Here is a 14,795-nt window from a genome sequence, read left to right as displayed (position 1 = left end):
ACCAGGCCCAGAAACCCGACATGTCATCTCAATCTGGGTAATACTGTGAGAGTTCTACCACTATACAGAAAGTGTCTAGCACACTTGGGTCCAGCACACGTCCGTCTCACACCAGACACCACACTTTGTTATCGATGCAAACGTTCATAGTAAATAAAGCCAATTATTGGCGCAGTGAAGATCAACCCACAATATTACACTGAGTCCTGTTACGCCAAGAGAAGAAAAAGAGGCATGATTTAAATTAGTGAAAAGTGCATTTCTAATAGATCTTGGAGAAAATTTCATTACTCAAAGGGTGATCAATGTTGGGAATGACCTACCAGGTAAGGGGATTAATTTAAGATGTTGGAGGAGTTCTCCATGCATTTGGTTGCTAGGCTGGGGGAGTTGGTTTGCTGGAGGTGAAGTCAATGGGTCAAATGGTCTTTTTTTCTGTGCTTACACCCTTGCTATAGTGATATTAGAAATTGCAGACCAATTCATCAAGACCCAAAAATGTCGCAGGCCCCAAGTAGAAAAATGGACTCCTTCTTGTTGGCTCTGTTAAAAAGACTGGTGGACGATGATGACAGCACCCGACAAGAGATCTCCCAGACTATATATAGACTGGGTCACCACTGGCCAGAATACGTCCTCCTGACTTGCCGTCACTACCTCTGGCAACGTGTCTGGCTCCCGGATATACAGAGCACCATCATTCTGAACAGCATGGAGATGATCATCAAAGACAATCTCAGCCTCATCAGGCAACCCGTGGCCGAGTCTCTCATCACTTTAGCTTCCCTCAGAATGACCACATTGATCGAGGAACATCGGCAAAGCCAGGAAGCTGCATGTAACCTCATGGTTGCTATTGGCTTAAGGTTTTTACAAGAAGTGCTGTCGGTTACATTGGAAGATATGAAGAAAGGGTTTCCATCTCATGTTTATATGGTCAAAGCATTGATAAGGCTGTCAACAGTTAATATCCATGGGATGGTACCTCTCATGGAGCACATCCTAGGTATTATGATTCCTGTATTGATGGAAGTAACATCAGACTATAATCAATCAGTGTCTGCCGCAGCACTGGGGGCTTTTAGCAAGAACATCCTAATCTACGTAGACACTGTGGCAAAATGCCCACAGCCAACAGTGACAAAAGAATCCTTCACCAGTCACATGAACACTGCCTATGATTTGTTCTTTAACAAGTGGCTTGAGAAGGAGGAGTCTCCATTAAATATCACAATAATAGAAGCTCTGGGCTACATCACCTCTTTGATGCCCAAAGACAGCCTCGAGGTAGAACTACCAAGATTAATTCCTGAAATCCTGGCTCTATACGAGGTACAATCCGAACATTTTGCTATCACCCAAAGTCTGTGTCATATTGTAACTACTGCCACCGACATGGGAAGTCAAAGTCTGAGAACACAGATGGAGGGTCTGCTTAATAATCTCCATGAACAGCTCTGTGTTCTGGTCAATTCCAATGACCAACTTGCTGCAGAGAATCACAATCAGATCCTTGGCTGCTTCACCGTTCTGGCCCAAGATCATGCCAACTCACTCATGGAATTCCTTCTCCCTCAGCTGGAGCCCAACAATCCACAAACTAGACTGGGAACGCTGAGTGTCCTCAAGCACCTTATCAGGGCTGTCCCTTCACAGCTGGAGAGGAGGAAGGCCCAGATTGTGGCTGGTTTGAAACCAACGCTTCTAGACAACAGTAACAATGTCAAGAAGCTGATTGTGGAGACAATAGGTGCCATGGCCCATGAAGGGTACCTAGATCTAGAGGGAGGAAAAATAATGGTGGAATTTATCATGCAACAGTATGTGCTCTCCACAGACTCAGGGAACCCAATCCCATTGGGTGATGATGTAAATCAGGTTACGCATAAAGACTTGAGTGCAATATGTGAAGTCATGATGTCTGCTCTGACAGCTCTGGACCATATGGAGGATGTCCTCTGGCCATTCCTACTACACTTCATGACCTTGCCCCAATACACCAAAGGGTTAACAATGGTCTCTAAATGTTTAACACAACTTGCAAAGAAAAAGCTGCAAGCTGGAGATGAGAAGTATTTCCTCATTTATAAAGAAAATGCAAATCTCCCTAAACCTCAGGCACTGCTGACACGGCTTCTGATTATAGCTTGTTGTCCCTATGAGGGAGAAGGCCGAGGTTCTGCTGTTCTGAGATTATTACAGGCCGTAAGCCTGAATATCCACGCAGCAATAGTGAGGTTGTGGGAGGAGGAGATTCCATTGCTAGTTAATGATTTGGTGGAGAGCTCAGGGAAAACCTTGCCCCAGCACGAATGGGAGGAGAAACTGATCCTGCTCTTGGCCCAAACTCTGAGAATAATTGATGATGAGCGATGGACATGCCAGTTGAGTGAGGAAATAAACCAACAGATCATATCCTCCCACAGTTATCCCCAACAGAAGGGGTTTCTATACAAATGTCTTGGGATGGTGCTACATCACTCAGATATCAAAGACATAAAGAAGGAGATTCAACAAATGCTACAGAGTGCTCAGCACAAGGAGGCCGTTGAGAGAGAGGGCGTGGCTGTTGGAATTGGTTTCTGTTCTATCACTAACTTTGAAGCCACCTTCAGCAGCCTAGTGGATTATAGTAACTTAAACCTCTTGAAGAAGACCAGAAGTTTCCTCCATGTTCTTAAGGATGAGTCTGATCTTGAGGTGGACAATGCTAAGAGCACATTGGCTCTTTGCTATGGGTATCTGGCGCTCAACGCTCCACCGGACCTTATTTTATCCCGAATAGAGAACCACATTCTGCCAGTTTTAAGTGACCAACTCAGCCAGCTTGGACAGATGGAAAAGGAAGAATTCAAGGACTCGACTCTAACGATGAGCCTGATAAAGACCGTGACTCTGATAGCCAGAGCAATGCTGTCCAGCACTCAGACATTGCTCTTGAATTTCACCAGGAAAAGGGAGCTACTGAAGTACATGCAACAGCTTATCAAGGCTGAGCCTAGCGGCCTGCTGCAGACTCCAATACGTCAACTGGCAATGAATGCCTGCTTACATCTTGTCCAACTGAACCCTCGGTCAAATGAAGCTGATAACTGCCAGTTAATTAAAAGCTGTTTGAGCAGTATTTTCAGCTTGGTTCCTGTAGATCCCAGCCAGGGCCAGGAGGAGACACCTGTTAATCCAGAAGGAGGAGAGACCCTTTACACTGAAAGTATGACTACTCTACACTGTCTCCTCAAACACATTTTGCTTCAGAACCTGTCCCCTGAGGGCCTCAAGTCCATATACGAACACGTAGAGAAGTGGATAACATCACCGAGAGATTACGAAAGAGAGAGAGCAGTAGACACGACCTCTGAGCTGCTGAAATTCTACTGGCAGGAGCTTGATGTTGAAAATGTAATGGCACCGATTAACTCGGGGGCTGTAGTTGGTCGGCTGCTGCCACGATGTGCCGATCCAGTTCTTCCCATACGGCAGAGGGCCCTGGACAGTTTGCACATCCTACTAAAGGTTCAGGCGTGTTATGAACATTTGAATCCAGATGAGCAAAATGAGCAGGAAGAGACTCTGAAACGAATTGGCCAACGATTGGCGAACACGGACAGCTCAGTCCTCTTTCAAGGCTGCACCGACCTCGCGAAACTAATTTCCAAGCACTTGCCCCATGACCAGCTGAGCAACCTGCTCTTTATGCTCTTCGAAGGGCTGGTTGACCACCATCCCAGCTGTTCCAATACAGCTGCTGTTATCATGAAAGCCGTTGTTAAAAGACGTGGCCCTGAGCTGGAGGATCAGGTCTCAGAGACCCTCAAGGTGCTTCACCTTCAAATGCAGGCAATCACACAAAAGGAAGTGACACTTACTGTCCTAGAAACCATCACCCTCCTCACTTCCCAGCATCTGCCAACCACTGTGCGCTGTCTCCTCAGGTTCCCTGCACCTTTGGACCAGTGCACCAGCGCCATCTGGAGGTCAATAGCCATGAAGCCCCAACTGGCCACCTCTGCATTGAAACAACTGATGCAATACATGAATAAATCAGTGCCATCGAATGAAAGGAGCCATCCAGTGAGAGCAGATGAGAGCCCTGATCCCCTGACTGTTATATGTGCTCTGTACGAGGTGGTCTCAGAGCCGGAGTCTGCAGAGGCTGTAAACACCTTATATTCTGACTTATTCAGTGCTCTCTTAATTCATCTAGGTTCCTGTATCTATGCCAATTTGCCCTATGACTTTATTCCCCACTGTGAATTAAGGCAGACAGAACACCAATCGCCAACACCCACGTGCAAAAGCCGAGCGCTTTGCCTGTGCTCTGTGAAGACCCTGAGGACTATGCTGAATCGAGCGCAGAATGAAGTGGTTGTAAATTTCATCCAGGAAAAGGGGGGCTGGGACCTGATGTTGGATCCGGACACTTACCACGAGGGGATTGCTCTGCTCGCAAGAACGATGGGCTTTTCCAATGAGCGGCAGCTGATTGGAATTGTGGTGGACCTTGCACCTGTCCTGCTAACTTCACAGGAGGGTCAGAGAGCTACTGTGGCTGCCTTCTTTGCTGAACTCTTAACATGTTCATTCATCTCCCACGTGCGGCTCACTAACATCCTGGTGAATAGTTTGCTCTCGTGTCTGTTTCATTCAACTATGGCTGTCAGGCTGCTCTGTGTTAGAGGCCTGGGGAATATTCCAATTGGAGTTCCTCGAGTGATGGAGAGATACTCTTCCGACCTATTGGCTGCAATGACTGCCATACTGGAGAGCAAGGAGTACCACGAGGAGCACCTCATGATTGAGGTGACATCAACCCTCTCGAAGCTCTTGGACCAGCTCAGTGTCAATGCTGTCGGACCCTTTTGCATTGACATAGCAAAAGGAATTCGACATTTCTTTGAGGCCAAATCCATTCAGATCCGCGCTGCAGCATTTACCGTGTTTGGCACTTTGGCCAAATGTGGACACGGACATTCGAGGGTGTCCTTTATGGAAGAGATCCACCTGAGCCTGGTCAGTTTGTTGCTGCACCTGAACGACAAGAGTGAGGAGGTCCACGGGGCCTGTCTTTTAACATTGTGCTCGGTTGCCCCATATATGGGCTCACAGAGGGTTTGTGCAATAATTCAGGAGCAATCAAGGGGAGGCAGCCTGAAGTATGAGGAATTTTTGAACATCCTTTCCTTGCAGCTCATCAAAGATTTCCCGAGGAGGATCGACACGTATATAAAGTGCTGCATGTCCTTCCGACACATGGGGCCTCGTCTCAGGGGGGATGCAGCCTTCCTATCAGCTGTTCTGTCTCAGAGCCCAGAGGAACCTGCCCAGAGGAGCTCGTGGATAGAGAAACTCAGCTGTATAAGGATCCAGCACTGATGATCCAGTTCACCCAACAGACTCACCAATCCTCCTCCACCTGTTCCACATTGCGCGGAGAAAGAGTTTCTTGTTGTAAATATGTGTTTTTTAATTTGCTTTAATTTATGATGAAATAAATAGTAATCCTGTTGTGACCCATGGATTTTCCAGTGGACGGTTTCGGTGCTGGATTGGGACCGGGTAGGACCTTCTCCATCAGCTGCCATTGCATGCAGTCTCGTTTGTTTACTGCAGCCAGGCTCCCAATAGGAGTTCAACATGAGGCGTGGGGGGCGGGAAGCAAGGAATTGTAACCTACTGCTGCATTTAAAGTGCTGCAGCAACTTAAAAGTGCAGGCCCCAGAATTGAAAAAGGGTCCTTGTTGGCAAGTGTGTAATGCAATGGATGGGAATAAGCTTCATCACAGGTAATGAATGACCAGGGAGCTAACCAGTAATGCACAGGCGGTGCTGCCAAGCCATTCACACCCCCTTCCTTCACCTCTAACATCATCTTTCCTCGTAGCCTTCCATGACTGTATGGAATGCGAGTCTCCCATGATCTGTACCTTTTCTCACCCCATTAATGGCTTGCTTGCTGACGGCGCCATGTGAGAAAACGGCTACCAACCATACTGGTTTACTTTCTTCTTGTACCAGAAAGCGGCCCCCTAATGAAAGGCAGAGGGATTTCTCCAAGTGCTTCTGAGGAAGAGGCCCTCGCAATGGTGGGCGGGCAGATGGCAGAAGGAGTGGGAGACGGGCAACTGGGAGGACAGGTTGGTCATAGCATTCATGTCCCCCTCCCTCTTATACTCGCGCAGCATTCATTAGAGGGTCAGCAGATACCAGGCTCTCCTCCCAAGGAGCATGATGAGCCGTTTAACTGACCGTAAAATCCACGCGTGTCCTTGCCACTATCATCCTGCCCACAGTGTTGACATGCACCATATTCCATTCAAAGGAGTTGCAGCCAGCTGAATGTGCAGAGTTTGAGTACGCTCCTCTACAGTCCAATCCTAGAAGATAACCAAACTCTGGATACATGAACCTGTGCTCAAATCCAGCTCTATGCACCAGGCGCGCTCGTCAAATGCTCGATCCTGTTCCTTCTAGAGAGGTTTTGGCAGATGAATCTGACTCCCCCATATATGACCCACCCTCCCTGCCCATAAATCACTTCACCTTTCAGCTGCAAATCTACACCAGCACAGAGCTCCACATGGCTCAAGCTGGGACCCCAATGGTTTGCGGGTCCCCAAACCCCAGTGAGACGTCTACCCTTCCAGATTCAATCGCTAAGCCAGCCCTGCTGGCCAAACGATAGTGCCTTGTGTTCTGGGGACCTACCCAGTTCAGGTATAGGAACATAGGAACAGGAGGAGGCCATTTAGCCCCTCGAGCTTGTTCTGCCATTCAGTTAGATCATGGCTGATCTGTATCTCAACTCCATCTACCCGCCTTGGTTCCATATCCTTCAATACCCTTACTTAACAAAAATCTATCAATCTCAGTTTTGAAATTTTCAATTGACCTCCAGCCTGGGGGAGAGAGTTCCAGATTTCCACTATCCTTTGTGTGAAGAAGTGCTTCCTGACATCACCCCTGAACAGCCTAGCTCTAATTTTAAGGTTATGCCCCCCCCCCCTTGTTCTGGACACTCCCACTAAAGGAAATAGTTTCTCTCTATCGACCATATCAAATCCTTTAATCATCTTAAACATCTCGATCAGATCACTCCATAATCTTCTATACTCAAGGGAATACAAGCCCAGTCGATGCAACCTGTCCTCATAATTTAACCCTTTTATCCCCGGTATCATTCTGGTGAACCTGCGCTGCACCCCCTCCAAGACCAGAATTGAACACAATGATCCAGATGGGGTCTAACCAGAGCTTTACTTCTACCCCTTTGTATTCCAGCCCCCTTGAGATGAAGGTTAACATTCCATTAACCTTTTAAATTATTTTGCCATAATAAATCTGCCAAAGAAGTTTGGCTTGCTTCTAAACTTTCACCACCAGGCCTGTCATCTTGTAGGTACCTTGACCCCAAATAGACCCCACGTATTTCTCCTCTGAGGATATCATTTAGTTGATTGTTAGATGTCTGATAGGCACGGGATTGACCACAGTGTGAACATACATTACACTACATCTACCAATGGTCCCACAGCCCCGCACTGTCCGACCATAAACCTGTATCTTCCTCTGCTTCATATCTTTATCCAATTTAAAAGATGTAGTGGTCTCGGTGCCAACAGCTCCCTATGGCAAACCATTCCATGCTCCATTAACCCAGGTGGTGGTAAGGGCTGCTCCCTCATGATGTCAAAGTTATGGAGCTTGCAGCAGACAGCCACAAATCTGGATGCCCACTCAGGGCTGCACTGCAACTCTCCTCCAGACGTCCAGGCAGCGGAAGCGTTGCTTGAGCACACCGACTGTCTGTTCAATGTCGTTTCTAGCGGCACGACTCTCGTTATCGGCCAGATCAGCAGCTGTGTCCGTGTTCCCGTGAGGAGCCCTTGTTGCCCAGTAGCCAGCCTGTAACCTGATGGCCTGACTGGAATAAAGGTAGCTTGGAGGACCGGCAAAGGACGATTGGGTCACGTATGCCACTGGGGAACCGGGCACAGACCTGCAGGATGCGCTGCCTGTGGTCGCAAACCAGCTGTACGTTGAGGGAGTGGAATCCCTTTTGATTGATAAAGATGAAAGGCTTGAGATGAGGAGAACACATGGCAATGTGGTTGCAGTCTATGGCAGCTTGCACCCAAGGAAGCCGGCCATGAAGGCGAAGCTTAGTGCTTTCTCAGTGTAGGTGTTCCTCCTGGTGTAGAGAGCCTCACTGACCTCCCACGATAGTGGTGGACTACGAACTGTGATATGTCATTGGTATCACCTGCTGCAGCCTGAAAGGAGCCCATGGCATAAAGGCCACCGTGACCTTGTCAGCCACAGGCAGTGCTGTTCATGCCCTGGTTTGAGGTTCGAGTTGTGGCTGCAGCAGGTGCCGTTGCTCGGTGATAGCCTCCTTTGTGAAGCGAAGGCGCCTCAGGCATTACTCCTCCGAGAGGTTCATGTAGGAGAAGTGCTCTCTGAAGACCCGCTGTGGGTATTGCCTCCTGTGCAATGCCCTCCTCCTTGCTCTTGTCCAAGCTGCTCTCTGCTGTCTTCCTTGCTGCTCCCCCTCGTCCCTCAGCCCCAAAGGCAGCCCTACCAGACCACTCATGACTGCAGTCAAACTGTTTACAAGGCAGCCAAAAACTGTGCAACATCAGCAAAATCATCTTCTCAGCAGTCAGTCAGAAATTAGGCCAAAATACACCCAGAAGTTAACCAGCAGCCTCAAATGACAAACCAGCAACAGGTATATTTATGTGAATAAGCCCTTTAAATAGCGCTGCTGAAGGATCCTTCCTGCTGTTAGCGCCTCGAGTTGCTGAGTGAGTTTATCACATGGCGAGTCAGGTGCTGGGGTAAACAAATATCAGAACGGTATCCTACTACAAACAGAGGACCTTTATTCAAATATCTTAATTAGCGATTTTAATAGTTCTGGCGTGCGCCCTGAACGCCATTGGAGAAACCCGATCATAATGAGCACGTGCCACGCCCACCATATTGGGTGCTTAGTCGCCCGTTCTGTGCCTGAGAAAAGGGAACATGGCGCCATCAAAATTCTAGGCCGCTGAATACAGTGTGCCAGTGTTTAATACCAGGAGATGTACCGAGTGCAGGGTCCCAGAGATCAGTGCTGGGAGATGTACCGAGTGCAGGGTCCCAGAGATCAGTGCTGGGAGATGTACTGAGTGGAGGGTCCCAGGGATCAGTGCTGGGAGATGTACCGAGTGCAGGGTCCCAGAGATCAGTGCTGGGAGATGTACCGAGTGGAGGGTCCCAGAGATCAGTGCTGGGAGATGTACTGAGTGGAGGGTCCCAGAGATCAGTGCTGGGAGATGTAGTGAGTGCAGGGTCCCAGAGATCAGTGCTGGGAGATGTACTGAGTGAAGGGTCCCAGAGATCAGTGCTGGGAGATGTACCGAGTGGAGGGTCCCAGAGATCAGTGCTGGGAGATGTACCGAGTGCAGGGTCCCAGAGATCAGTGCTGGGAGATGTGCTGAGTGGATGGTCCAAGGGATCAGTGCTGGGAGGTGTACTGAGTGGAGGGTCCCAGGGATCAGTGCTGGGAGATGTGCTGAGTGGAGGGTCCCAGAGATCAGTGCTGGGAGATGTAGTGAGTGGAGGGTCCCAGAGATCAGTGCTGGGAGATGTAGTGAGTGGAGGGTCCCAGAGATCAGTGCTGGGAGATGTACCGAGTGCAGGGTCCCAGAGATCAGTGCTGGGAGATGAGCTGAGTGCAGGGTCCCAGAGATCAGTGCTGGGAGATGTACCGAGTGAAGGGTCCCAGAGATCAGTGCTGGGAGATGTACCGAGTGCAGGGTCCCAGAGATCAGTGCTGGGAGATGTGCTGAGTGAAGGGTCCCAGAGATCAGTGCTGGGAGATGTACCGAGTGAAGGGTCCCAGAGATCAGTGCTGGGAGATGTAGTGAGTGGAGGGTCCCAGAGATCAGTGCTGGGAGATGTACCGAGTGCAGGGTCCCAGAGATCAGTGCTGGGAGATGTAGTGAGTGGAGGGTCCCAGAGATCAGTGCTGGGAGATGTAGTGAGTGGAGGGTCCCAGAGATCAGTGCTGGGAGATGTAGTGAGTGGAGGGGCCCAGAGATCAGTGCTGGGAGATGTACTGAGTGAAGGGTCCCAGAGATCAGTGCTGGGAGATGTAGTGAGTGGAGGGTCCCAGAGATCAGTGCTGGGAGATGTAGTGAGTGGAGGGTCCCAGAGATCAGTGCTGGGAGATGTACCGAGTGGAGGGTCCCAGAGATCAGTGCTGGGAGATGTGCTGAGTGGAGGGTCCCAGAGATCAGTGCTGGGAGATGTACCGAGTGGAGGGTCCCAGAGATCAGTGCTGGGAGATGTACTGAGTGCAGGGTCCCAGAGATCAGTGCTGGGAGATGTACCGAGTGGAGGATCCCAGAGATCAGTGCTGGGAGATGTACCGAGTGGAGGGTCCCAGAGATCAGTGCTTGGAGATGTACCGAGTGGAGGGTCCCAGAGATCAGTGCTGGGAGATGTAGTGAGTGGAGGGTCCCAGAGATCAGTGCTGGGAGATGTGCTGAGTGCAGGGTCCCAGAGATCAGTGCAGGGAGATGTACCGAGTGGAGGGTCCCAGAGATCAGTGCTGGGAGATGTAGTGAGTGCAGGGTCCCAGAGATCAGTGCTGGGAGATGTAGTGAGTGGAGGGTCCCAGAGATCAGTGCTGGGAGATGTACCGAGTGGAGGGTCCCAGAGATCAGTGCTGGGAGATGTACTGAGTGAAGGGTCCCAGAGATCAGTGCTGGGAGATGTAGTGAGTGCAGGGTCCCAGAGATCAGTGCTGGGAGATGTACCGAGTGGAGGGTCCCAGAGATCAGTGCTGGGAGATGTAGTGAGTGGAGGGTCCCAGAGATCAGTGCTTGGAGATGTACCGAGTGGAGGGTCCCAGAGATCAGTGCTGGGAGATGTAGTGAGTGGAGGGTCCCAGAGATCAGTGCTGGGAGATGTGCTGAGTGCAGGGTCCCAGAGATCAGTGCAGGGAGATGTACCGAGTGGAGGGTCCCAGAGATCAGTGCTGGGAGATGTAGTGAGTGCAGGGTCCCAGAGATCAGTGCTGGGAGATGTAGTGAGTGGAGGGTCCCAGAGATCAGTGCTGAGAGATGTACCGAGTGGAGGGTCCCAGAGATCAGTGCTGGGAGATGTACCGAGTGAAGGGTCCCAGAGATCAGTGCTGGGAGATGTAGTGAGTGCAGGGTCCCAGGGATCAGTGCTGGGAGATGTGCTGAGTGCAGGGTCCCAGAGATCAGTGCTGGGAGGTGTAGTGAGTGGAGGGTCCCAGAGATCAGTGCTGGGAGATGTAGTGAGTGAAGGGTCCCAGAGATCAGTGCTGGGAGATGTAGTGAGTGCAGGGTCCCAGAGATCAGTGCTGGGAGATGTACCGAGTGCAGGGTCCCAGAGATCAGTGCTGGGAGATGTAGTGAGTGGAGGGTCCCAGAGATCAGTGCTGGGAGATGTAGTGAGTGCAGGGTCCCAGAGATCAGTGCTGGGAGATGTAGTGAGTGCAGGGTCCCAGAGATCAGTGCTGGGAGATGTACCGAGTGCAGGGTCCCAGAGATCAGTGCTGGGAGATGTACTGAGTGGAGGGTCCCAGAGATCAGTGCTGGGAGATGTAGTGAGTGCAGGGTCCCAGAGATCAGTGCTGGGAGATGTACCGAGTGAAGGGTCCCAGAGATCAGTGCTGGGAGATGTGCTGAGTGGAGGGTCCCAGAGATCAGTGCTGGGAGATGTACCGAGTGGAGGGTCCCAGAGATCAGTGCTGGGAGATGTAGTGAGTGGAGGGTCCCAGAGATCAGTGCTGGGAGATGTACCGAGTGGAGGGTCCCAGAGATCAGTGCTGGGAGATGTAGTGAGTGGAGGGTCCCAGGGATCAGTGCTGGGAGATGTAGTGAGTGGAGGGTCCCAGAGATCAGTGCTGGGAGGTGTAGTGATTGCAGGGTCCCAGAGATCAGTGCTGGGAGATGTACCGAGTGGAGGGTCCCAGAGATCAGTGCTGGGAGATGTGCTGAGTGGAGGGTCCCAGAGATCAGTGTTGGGAGATGTAGTGAGTGGAGGGTCCCAGAGATCAGTGCTGGGAGATGTAGTGAGTGCAGGGTTCCAGAGATCAGTGCTGGGAGATGTGCTGAGTGCAGGGTCCCAGAGATCAGTGCTGGGAGATGTGCCGAGTGCAGGGTCCCAGAGATCAGTGCTGGGAGATGTAGTGAGTGGAGGGTCCCAGAGATCAGTGCTGGGAGATGTAGTGAGTGGGGGGTCCCAGGGATCAGTGCTGGGGAGATGTAGTGAGTGGAGGGTCCCAGAGATCATTGCTGGGAGATGTAGTGAGTGGAGGGTCCCAGAGATCAGTGCTGGGGAGATGTAGTGAGTGGAGGGTCCCAGAGATCAGTGCTGGGAGATGTAGTGAGTGGAGGGTCCCAGAGATCAGTGCTGGGAGATGTACCGAGTGCAGGGTCCCAGAGATCAGTGCTGGGAGATGTAGTGAGTGGAGGGTCCCAGAGATCAGTGCTGGGAGATGTACCGAGTGCAGGGTCCCAGAGATCAGTGCTGGGTGATGTACTGAGTGGAGGGTCCCAGAGATCAGTGCTGGGAGATGTACCGAGTGCAGGGTCCCAGAGATCAGTGCTGGGAGATGTAGTGAGTGGAGGGTCCCAGAGATCAGTGCTGGGAGATGTACCGAGTGCAGGGTCCCAGAGATCAGTGCTGGGAGATGTACCGAGTGCAGGGTCCCAGAGATCAGTGCTGGGAGATGTAGTGAGTGCAGGGTCCCAGAGATCAGTGCTGGGAGATGTACCGAGTGGAGGGTCCCAGAGATCAGTGCTGGGAGATGTCGTGAGTGGAGGGTCCCAGAGATCAGTGCTGGGAGATGTACCGAGTGGAGGGTCCCAGAGATCAGTGCTGGGAGATGTAGTGAGTGGAGGGTCCCAGAGATCAGTGCTGGGAGATGTACCGAGTGCAGGGTCCCAGAGATCAGTGCTGGGAGATGTAGTGAGTGCAGGGTCCCAGAGATCAGTGCTGGGAGATGTACCGAGTGCAGGGTCCCAGAGATCAGTGCTGGGAGATGTAGTGAGTGCAGGGTCCCAGAGATCAGTGCTGGGAGATGTACTGAGTGGAGGGTCCCAGAGATCAGTGCTGGGAGATGTACCGAGTGGAGGGTCCCAGAGATCAGTGCTGGGAGATGTACCGAGTGCAGGGTCCCAGAGATCAGTGCTGGGAGATGTAGTGAGTGCAGGGTCCCAGAGATCAGTGCTGGGAGATGTGCTGAGTGGAGGGTCCCAGAGATCAGTGCTGGGAGATGTAGTGAGTGGAGGGTCCCAGAGATCAGTGCTGGGAGATGTACTGAGTGGAGGGTCCCAGAGATCAGTGCTGGGAGATGTACCGAGTGGAGGGTCCCAGAGATCAGTGCTGGGAGATGTAGTGAGTGCAGGGTCCCAGAGATCAGTGCTGGGAGATGTGCTGAGTGGAGGGTCCCAGAGATCAGTGCTGGGAGATGTAGTGAGTGGAGGGTCCCAGAGATCAGTGCTGGGAGATGTACTGAGTGGAGGGTCCCAGAGATCAGTGCTGGGAGATGTACCGAGTGGAGGGTCCCAGAGATCAGTGCTGGGAGATGTGCTGAGTGGAGGGTCCCAGAGATCAGTGCTGGGAGATGTACCGAGTGGAGGGTCCCAGAGATCAGTGCTGGGAGGTGTAGTGAGTGGCAGCACATGATAGGGTGGAGGAGGCTCGTGTGGAGCTTAAACACCGGCACAGACCAGCGGGGCCGAATGGCCTGTTTCTCTGCTGTAAAATTCCATGTAATTCTATGTAATTCCAGGCTCGTCCCTCTGGGCTCCTAAGGTTTATCTGGGTAGAGGGACACTCGAGAGCGTGGGATCACTCACAGGAGTGGCCTGTGATGCCAAACCTTAAGATAAATAAGCAGAGTTAAATCCTCCAAATGTAATCAATGCCTTTTCCCCCTATCCTAAGTTCCCTGAATCATCCCCATGATTTGACGGAAGAAAACAGCGAGGAAAAGTTTGGTTTGATAAGCTGTCGAATCTGAATACCAGTTAAATCCCTCGCTCTCCAGTAAAGGCTGGGCTGGCTCAGCTGAGCAGCCAGTTTTGCCACATCACTCCGATTCATAACCTTTGACCCTTGAGCAGGACATCGTACTGAACAAAAAACTGCTTCAATTATCAAGAAAAGAGAAAGAAAGAACTTGTGTTTATATCGTGCCTTTCACGACCTCAGGATGTCTCAAAGAATTTTATAGCCAATGAAGTACTTTTTGAAGTGTAGTCACTGTTGTCATGTCGGAAACGCGGCAGCCAATTGGTGCACAGCAAGATCCCACAAATAGTAATGAGATAAAGACCAGATCATCTGTTTTCGTTGTTGGTTGAAGGATAAATATCGGCCAGGACACCGGGGAGAAATCCCCTGCTCTTCTTCACAATAGTGCCGTGGGATCTTTTATGTCCGCCTGAAACAGTAGACAGGGCCTCCGATTAATGTCTTATCTGAAAGACGGCACCTCCAACAGTGCAGCACTCCCTCAGTACTACACTGGAGTATTAGTTGGGATCACGTGCACATGTTTCTGGAGTGAGATTTGAGCCCACAATCTTCTGACTCAGAGGTGAGAGTGCTACCCACTGAGCCACAACTGACATCCTTGACACTGAAAAGCTCCCTGGGAGTGGGCAAGTTCGCCTTTAAGATGCAGCCCCGTCATCAGCACACAGTCCACGCCTCGAACATTAACTTGTCCGTTCTCGCCACAAAGGCTGACTGACCTGCTGAGTGTT

At 51.0% G+C, this 14,795-nt stretch overlaps 1 protein-coding gene across 1 annotated transcript; it reads left to right on the top strand.

The window, feature by feature from the left end:
* Positions 1–498: 498 nt before the first annotated feature.
* Positions 499–5,500, top strand: LOC137327536 (maestro heat-like repeat-containing protein family member 1). Its single transcript, XM_067993437.1, has one exon. The coding sequence runs from the start codon at positions 499–501 to the stop codon at positions 5,371–5,373; it is 4,875 nt and encodes a 1,624-aa protein (XP_067849538.1). The 3' UTR covers positions 5,374–5,500.
* The last annotated feature ends 9,295 nt before the right edge of the window (positions 5,501–14,795 follow it).

Source organism: Heptranchias perlo, chromosome 11, assembly GCF_035084215.1.
Source record: "Heptranchias perlo isolate sHepPer1 chromosome 11, sHepPer1.hap1, whole genome shotgun sequence".
NCBI lineage: Eukaryota > Metazoa > Chordata > Chondrichthyes > Hexanchiformes > Hexanchidae > Heptranchias > Heptranchias perlo.
The sequence above is the reverse complement of the archived record's forward strand: the minus strand, read 5'-3'. Positions and strand labels throughout refer to the sequence as shown.

Bases quoted from the DNA above. Each gene is read 5' to 3' on its own strand.
- LOC137327536 (XM_067993437.1), top strand. From the start codon at position 499: ATGTCGCAGGCCCCAAGTAGAAAAATGGACTCCTTCTTGTTGGCTCTG.